The following is a 9,111-nucleotide window of genomic DNA, read 5'->3' on the forward strand; positions in this document are numbered from 1 at the left end:
CCAGACTAAACTACAACTCCCACAATGCATGCAGCAGGGCGCTGTCACATGGACGTGCGGTGAACCGGGTTGTAGTTCACAGCTAATGCTAGTTTTTTTGCTCTCACTCTTCATGATCCTGGACCGAACATGGCTTCAGCTACAGACCCCTGCTCATTTTCCTCCTTCTCCAAGTGCGTTACCAAGCACCTGAATCTCACCTACCATGTGGATTTTGACAGCCATGTCATCAAAGCTAAGGTCGCGCTCACCGTGGAGGTTTTAGTGGATAATTTCACGTCTTTGGTACAGTATTCATCTCATTTCTCAATCTGGTTAGCCAGCAAGCTATTAAACTAGCTAGCCAAGTTCATTCATTCTTGCTAGAAAATGCCTTTGTGTTGCTACTAAACTTGACGTGGGAAAAAGCCTTGTTTCAGTACACCTTGTTTCAGTTGTAAACCTTGTTTCAGTTCACCTGTTTCAGTACACTGCTACAAAGCATTTGGTTGAGTTTATCAGACACAACGTATCACACACTGCTTCAAGACAAGCTCTGAATATCACTCATTGTAAATCTGATCATTAGTGGGTCAATTCAGGAATAATATGTAGCTAGCCATATGTGCTTTATGGCACTGTTCTGCTCAGTGACAGTAAGACTTTGACAGGTCGAGTTGACATGTGATACCAGGCACGTGAACTTTAGAACTGAGTTCATACTGTGTTTCTCAGAGCAGGTGTAGGAAATGTAGTCAGCGACTTAGGGCCAGGGAGAGACAGAATGATGTATTTCTTTTGGTGACAGCTGTTTTACAGTCACAATCTGGGGGAAGATGGATGATGTGGTTCTTGTAGTTGCTGACACACTGTTGGTTACCCAAACTTATTGCCCCACTTCCTTTTTCTTTTTTCTTTCCTCTCTCTCTCTCTCCATCCTTCCTATGATCAGACCCTTGACACGAAGGACCTGAAGGTCTCTAAGGTAACAGCCAATGGACAGGCAGCAAAGTTCACTCTGGGACCCAAGCACAGCTTCATGGGAACCCCTCTGGAGATCACACTGCCCTTTGACCTCTCCAGGTAACCACACCTTAGGGGCCTGTTCAGGAGGATGTAATGTTACAGAACCTTAAGATAGAAATGAATTGTGTAGAACATATATGATTGTTTGTCATATAGAGTAGGGGAATAGTGTCTTCTCTATTCACTTCATTTCTATCTGTAATGTTCAGAAGACTGCACATCACTGATTGCACCCCAGGTAACTCAACCCTCAGACATTGAACCGATGGATGCTGGTTTAGGGGTAATATTTAGTGTGTGTGTTTGTTTGTCAGGGGTCAGCATGTGATCGTGGAGGTGACTTATGAGACTGCACCTAGTGCTTCTGCGCTGCAGTGGCTCACTCCTGAACAGACTGCTGGGAAGAAACACCCCTACCTCTTCAGCCAGTGCCAGGTAACACACACACTGTGTGAGTTTATGAACATGCACAAACCTGAAGTATTTGTATTTATTTTTTATTTAATTTTTTTTTACAAAAGACTGCGCCATGAACAGTACTTTTATGGTAAAAGTAGTTGCTGTGGCATCAAAATTGAACATTTACACAACATCTGCCCAGTGTAACTGTAGTCACACACAGAAACCACTTCTGTAGCTAGAAGTTCTTATCAGAGGAAAAGTGCTGTAGAATGGTCATAACCAGTGCCAGATGTGAGACGAATTATGCACTTCTACAAACATGAAACGTCTTAATTTTTGGTTGGATGCCAGTCTTGCTCAACGGTCATTTTAACTGTCAGAGTAGTTGTACGACTGCCTCAAAAGACATCACAAAAGAACACTTTCCCAACCCCGTCTTCTGCAACATCTGGCCAGTTGTATTGTAGTCACACACAAAAACCTGTGCTGCTCTTTGAAGTTCTTAGCAGAAGAAAGATGTCATAATTTGATCGTAACCTGTGCCAGTTGAGGTTGCTTTTGCCCCTGCTTTCTTTCTTCATTATATATCCCTCTTCTCCCTCTTTTTCCTGTATCACCTGTGTGTCCAAAGGTGCAGTGTTCAGCTGCAGCACAGATAAGCTTTATGAGAGGACCTTGATCATTGGCTCCTTTGTCGCTGATATTGATATTAACAGCCTTCTCTATTATTGCACTCAATAGGACTTTGTTTACTTCAATTAATTCTATTTGTCCCCTCTTGGAGATAAATCCCGATTAGGTGGCGGATGTAGCAATGTGCTAATAACCACCTCAAACCCCTCCAGGCCACCCATTGCAGGAGCATGGTACCCTGCCAGGATACCCCCGCTATGAAACACACCTACTATGCCCAGGTGTCTGTCCCCAAGGAGCTGGTGGCTGTGATGAGTGCTGTACGGGACGGACAGGAGCCTGATCCCCAGGACAGCAGCCGGGTCATCTACCGCTTCAGACAACCAGTCAGTGTCTCTATTCTCTATCACTTTCTATCCATCTCTCCATCCAACCATCCATTGTCATCGATAGCGTAATACTGTCAGTCTTGCTTTTTGGCTTGACTGTTCAAGGTACAGCGCTGCCAAAGTAGCTGCTGATCAAGCAATAAGGAGTTAATTACAAGGAAAGTTTAGCCAGATAACAGCCAGATAACAAAAGGAACCCGTCGTAGCATGCCTGCAGTCTGAATGAAGTACATTCTCAGAGACTGGTGTTGGAGCAGGTACATGGCTGTGTGTGTCTGACCGCTGTGTTTGATTGATTTCCCCATTGTTGACCTTTGACACCTCCCAGGTGGCCATGCCCTCTTACCTCATTGCCATCGTGGTGGGAGCTCTGGAGAGCAGGTACACACACACACACACACACACACACACACACACACACACACACACACACACACACACACACACACACACACACACACACACACACCCATACATGTAACTATTGCCCTGTTTTCCTCCTAATTATTTCTATTAGTAATAAATGTTTGCTTGTTGTTTTACAAGAGAGATTGGGCCCAGGTCTCGTGTTTGGTCAGAGAAGGAGTTTGTGGACAAGGCAGCTTTTGAGTTCTCAGAGGTGAGTTTCTCAGTATTTAGTGTATCTGTGAGGTACGTCGGTGATATGTCCATGTCCCACTCATTCTACATCAGCAGAGTTTAATATTGAAATGTGTGTGTGACCCTCTCAGACAGAGACCATGTTGAAGACAGCTGAGGACCTTGCGGGGCCGTATGTGTGGGGCCAGTATGACATCCTGGTCCTGCCCCCCTCCTTCCCGTATGGAGGCATGGAGAACCCCTGCCTTACCTTTGCCACCCCCACACTGCTGGTGAGACACCGTACACACATCACAATACCAAATACACCTGCCTGTGTATTCTTTTTTTAACCTTCCTTTGTTCCTATGTTTATCTTCTAGGCTGGAGACAGATCCTTGTCCAATGTAAGTAATCACAGTTCACAGGTGTCCGTGTCTTCTCATGTATGTGTTTATATCTGTGTATGGGTGTGTTAACCTGTGTCCTCCTGTTTCTCTCCAGGTCATAGCCCATGAGATCTCTCACAGCTGGACTGGCAACCTGGTGACCAACAAGACCTGGGAGCACTTCTGGTACGGCACAGAGAAAACATTCTATCAATGTTTTTCTCTCGCTTGAATGAATGGGAATGATATCATGTCAATTGGTGAAATTAGCCATAACTGAGTATCAGACAAATGGGATGGAGAGATAGAAAAGGAAGATCGCTTTCCGGAGTTAATGAGTTCATAATTAGTGTCTGTGACCCTTCCTTCTCCAGGCTGAACGAGGGTCACACGGTGTACCTTGAGAGAATGATTGGCAGGTCGATGGAGAGTGAACAGTTCAGACAGTTCAAGGCCATGGGCGGCTGGAAGGACCTGCAGGAATCGGTGAGAGAACACACACACACACATGCATGAGTACACTGTAACACTGTTACACACACTGATACACAAAGCCTTGTTCACATTTGGCAGTTTGAAGTGACTCATCCAATTTTTTTATATAATCTGTTATTTTTCCTGAAGTTTGAACAGCCAAAAAGAACATGGAATCGGATATTTCAAGTCACATTTCAAACCACCTTTCGTAGGTGGTTTGAAGTCAGACATACATCTGATTCCTGGCCATGCGACTTGTCTAAACGGTCCAATCGGATTAATTTGCTCTCAAGTGGTTTTTGTTTGGCATATCTTGTTGCTTGCTAGCTACTCTATTGACAGTTTGACAAGAACATGTGGTAGCTAACCAGCTTCACCAACAAATGAGTGAGTGATCGGTAGAGAGCTAAACAGCTACCTAGCTAGCTAGTTGATTGCTGTGGCTAGCCAAAAAGGACTTGTTTTTGAAAGTTAGATCATCTTGACATTTGAGGCTTTAAATGTGTTCTAACTCTATGATTTTGATCATTCAAAGTAACTAGGAAACGTCCACCTTGGCTTGCTACATAACTTCTGAGTGATAGGAAGCACCAGCACCGCCACCAATCAGCCTACACCACTGTGCACAAACCCCTTCGTTACTATGACAATTAGCGTAGACATGTCAGCTAATGACTGCTGTCTGAACACACAGAAATCCGATTCTGTCACTTGTAACCTGCTGTCTGGACAGTCAGTTTTCCAAAACGGATTTGAGCATTGAGGCCTGCAGTGTGAACAAGGCTTAAGTAATGTCTGACTTCACTGAAAGACAAGCCACTTACATGTTCATTTCTACCTGTGTGTGTTTGCGTTTGTGTGTACGTGCGTGCGTGTGCAACTGTGTATGCCCGGCCTTATCTGATCTGTTACCTCTGTCTCCCAGGTGAACACGTTTGGGGCCAACAACCCTCTGACCAACCTGGTTCCCAACCTGAATGAGGTGGACCCCGACGATGCCTTCTCCTCTGTCCCCTACGAGAAGGGTTTCGCTCTTCTATACCACCTGGAGGAGCTCATGGGAGGACCTGGTGAGAGATAGAGAGACACACACACACATACACACACACACACACACACACACACAGTTGCATTTCATTCAGTAAATTTTTGTAATTGAAGTCACTTGCTTCGTGTTAATTGGCTGTGTCTCTTACAGAGGTGTTTATGGGTTTTGTGAAGTCGTACATCCAGATGTTTGCTTACAGCAGCGTCACTACTGAGGAGTGGAAGAAGTACCTCTTCACCTACTTTAAGAACAAGGTACAGTAACCACCACTCTCCACCTAACCAAGCTGCTATCAAAGCCCCTTGCTGTGGCTCTTGAACGTTTCTCTGTTTCACCTTTACTGCTCCCTGTCCGATCTCAGGTGGACATCCTGAATAAGGTGGACTGGAACGCCTGGATGCACACCCCTGGGATGCCCCCCGTCAAACCACAGTGGGTTTACCTTACCTAACCATTTCACTCGAGAGTCACTCACCTGGCTGCCTGTTACACCTTTTGAGCCACACTTCTGTTAGTTTGTGGGTCTGTTTTTAGCTGTGTCACTGTTTACCTGTCCACTCAATCTGAGGTGTGTGTGTGTGTGTGTGTGTGTGTGTGTGTGTGTGTGTGTGTGTGTGTGTGTGTGTGTGTGTGTGTGTGTGTGTGTGTGTGTGTGTGTGTGTGTGTGTGTGTGTGTGTGTTAAATCAATGCCACCCTCCTCCTCCAGATATGACACCACTATGGCAGACGCCTGCATCGCACTGTGTAAGAGATGGGTGAAGGTGAGGGTACATGCTCCACATTGATAATGCATTTGTTCTAGAACCTCATGATGGTAGAACACAGCATTTTTACACGTTTTTCTGTATGTTAATTTCTCTCTCCCTCTCTAGACCAAAGAGGGGGATCTGGGGAATTTCAGTGAGGTGGATGTGAAGACTCTCTCCACCCACCAGCTTATAGAGTTCCTGTCTCTGCTCCTGCAAGAGGTAGACACGCCTCACTGTCACTCACCTGGTCATCATAGCAACCTTCCATAAGCCATGTGATCGTTCTATTGGAATCCAAAGCAGACCAATGAGCGTATCTTCTCCCCCTAGGAGCCCCTCCCCCTCAGCCATGTGAAGAAGATGCAGGAAGTGTACCGACTCAACGCCTTCAACAACGCAGAGATCCGCTTCAGGTGAGTTCCTGTTCTGGGGTCCCATCGTGCAGTATGTACAGGCAAAGTGTGTGTCATTGTCTCTCACGGTTGGCTCCCTTCTTCCAGGTGGCTGCGGCTGTGTGTCAAGTCCAAGTGGGAGGATGCCGTTCCCATGGCGCTGAAGATGGCGACAGAGCAGGGGAGGATGAAGTTCACACGGCCACTATTCAAGTAACCAGCGGCGCAACTATCTGAGAGACAATCTCTGTTATTAGATGCCATGCGTTGTTGTGCTTTCTGGATCAAATTATTTCTAGGCAGCATCTTGTTAAAAACACGAGTCCTATTCTCTTACTTAGGGACCATTTGTGCTTGTGTTCTACCTAATCCCTCTCTTTCTCCCTCCCTTCTTTTAGAGAGGTGTACAACTTTGATAAGTATCGTGAGGAGGCGGTGCGTGTGTTCATAGCCCACCGGGCAGCCATGCACCCAGTAACGTCTAATCTGGTGGCCAAGGACCTGAAGGTGGACACTGGCAAGAGCACCTGATTCTAATTGGAATCCCACCGGAAGCACTCCGAGGCCGGCATTTTTATCGGGACATACCCCACCCCATTGCCCAAAACGACCGGAGAAAGCTAGAGAGAAGCTTCCTGTCACACCCCCACCTTTAATAACTGTCTACTTTGCTCGGCAGCTATTCAGAATTGTCTTGTTTCTGTTTGTTTTACATTGAGGTTTATGATACGTCGAGCAGAGTTGGGGTCAATTCTGAATTTAATTCAATTCAAACTAATTTGCCACAGCCCACAGGAAGCAGAATTTGAATTGAAAGAAGTAGAATTGAATTCAAACCAATTAAACTAAGACATGGAAGCCTATTAATTTGACAAATATTTTATAAAAAGCATATGCCACTTATTAATGCAAAGAATACACATACCATTTTAAATATTATGGCTCTATTCAATCAGATCCGCTTTAGCAGACATCTGCATAGCGGTTGTTTTGACAACGGAGGTGGAACTGTTAAATCTACAAGTGACTCCCCAGCTTTATACCTAAAGCGGACATTGCCATTGGCTGCATGGCGTTGCATTAACAGAAATCCCATGAAGCCTTTTTTACAAGTTTGAACACAGATGTAATCTACACCTCGATTAGGATGATAGAAGTCGTCATTATTTTTTTTAATGATTTTTCTATTTGGGCATGATTATTTCTATGTAGCCTACACTTTCTTGTCCTGAATTTCTAATGCAAATGAGACTATTGCCGGTTAACGCTTGATCTGATTGATTATAGGCTTTAGTTTGATTATAACTCAAACCAGTATTTTTCTTTGTCATGAGATGATAGCTTATTCCCTTTCATACTAGTGTTTGATCTAATGCGTTCTGGGAAATGTATTCGGATATTTAAAGACATTAAGGAAATTATTATAGACAACCCACAACATGATCTTAGAGTATTTCACACCACTGTAATTATTTCAAATAGTTTGAAGAGAATTCGCAACTCAATTCAGAATTGACCCCAACTCTGACATCTAGGTATTCATCTCAGGGCAGAAAAGTAAAGAAAAAAATCAGTTATAAGATACATTTTTTAAATTTTGGGAGGGAAACTGATTTTAGAATGGTTAAATTTTGTCCAGATTCAAATACAGAACCTGTGTGGATTAGTTACAATATCTCATCCTTTATTTGATGCCATTAAACACCATGATCATAGAGTAGTGAATGTCTCGTGTTTTTTCATGATCAGTTGACAGTATTAGGCAGTTTCACGTCCCAGCATTTGCCCTCTAGCAGTAGTCCTGAGAATTTAAGAATCTGAGAGATGGTTACCAGTCAACACTGGACTACAGACTTCCATCCCAATCTGCTGGCTTCAGACAGAGAGAGAAGGGCTGATAGGTAGATGTGCTGGATCTGGTATATGTGCTGTGTAGGATATAGGGCACCCAGATTGAGGCCAGGATTCAATCCGATTGCGGGTTATAGGAATACAACTTGCGATTGAGCCAGCATGCAGCTTTTACTGGGAATGGGATCTCTGGGAACACGGGAACATTGCCTTTAAAAGCTGCAATGCCTATAACACGTGATCTGATTGAATCCCTGCCCGAGTTTGTTGCTCTGGGGTTGCGGGTTCAAATCTCCACTCTGTGTTTAGAATGTAGCCTCGGAAATCCAAGACCTAAGGCAACAGCACTAATATGCTGGAACATTAATGTGGGAGGCAACCCATCTGCCTGGACTATTTTGAATGCATTTTCATAGTCTATGTTAAATATACATATAGGAAGAGACATGTTTATAGTGTAAACGAGCTGGTGCCTCAGGTGTTAGGAGCTTACCCTCCAATGACAGGTCATGGGTTCAAGACCTGCGTGCAGCACTGGAACTCTTTAATTCAGAACGAGGGGATGAGTCAATGAGCAGCGGTTACTGAGACAATCTCCCAGAAAAAGTGGGCACTTATTTGTTTTCAATAGCGACTGCTCTATATTTAAAAACGAAGGGCCCTATTCAATCTGTATCGCTGATGTGTTACAGATTGCGCAATATACATTTCAAAGTAGTTTCCAATTACTGCTGACATATGCAGTCTCCGCAACGCGGAAACATTGCCATTAAATTACAATTGGGCTTTAGAGCCGAACTTCCGCGATACCCATCGATCTTGATTAAAAAAATAAGCGGACACTTTTTCCAGGCGGTTTTCTCCATAACAGTTGCTGTCCACGTTTTCGAACCCGTGGAATTGACCCCCCCGCCTCCCATCCAATCAGCCATCATTGTGTGGCAGCCACTCCCTCAGATGGCCTTGACTCACCGACCAGTGAAGTCCTCAGTATCCAACCATGCTCCAGAGCAGACACCTGGATTCATGCCTACAACCATGTGCTTTGGGGGCCAGAGCCACAGACTCCCTTACACTTTAACACTTCCCTCTGTATTTTTGACAGAGAATTACAGAAATCCACACAAAACAGGTGTTTTGAACCTACAACTCTGTCTACAAGGCAGGGGATTTAACCCCAGAGCCACAAACTCCTT

General features: G+C 44.6%; 1 protein-coding gene across 1 annotated transcript; it reads left to right on the forward strand.

Moving 5' to 3' along the window:
• The first annotated feature begins 7 nt into the window (after positions 1–7).
• Positions 8–7,784, forward strand: LOC139565608 (leukotriene A-4 hydrolase-like). Its single transcript, XM_071386033.1, has 18 exons — positions 8–285; positions 932–1,062; positions 1,320–1,440; positions 2,253–2,426; positions 2,758–2,810; positions 2,976–3,048; positions 3,161–3,301; positions 3,392–3,415; positions 3,513–3,583; positions 3,772–3,883; positions 4,800–4,944; positions 5,073–5,176; positions 5,284–5,354; positions 5,630–5,684; positions 5,796–5,891; positions 6,003–6,085; positions 6,173–6,277; positions 6,463–7,784. Exons 1-18 carry the CDS (start codon positions 130–132, stop codon positions 6,593–6,595), a joined length of 1,848 nt encoding a protein of 615 aa, XP_071242134.1. The 5' UTR covers positions 8–129; the 3' UTR covers positions 6,596–7,784.
• The last annotated feature ends 1,327 nt before the right edge of the window (positions 7,785–9,111 follow it).

The sequence above is a fragment of the Salvelinus alpinus genome, chromosome 37 (genome assembly GCF_045679555.1).
Source record: "Salvelinus alpinus chromosome 37, SLU_Salpinus.1, whole genome shotgun sequence".
Classification (NCBI taxonomy): domain Eukaryota; kingdom Metazoa; phylum Chordata; class Actinopteri; order Salmoniformes; family Salmonidae; genus Salvelinus; species Salvelinus alpinus.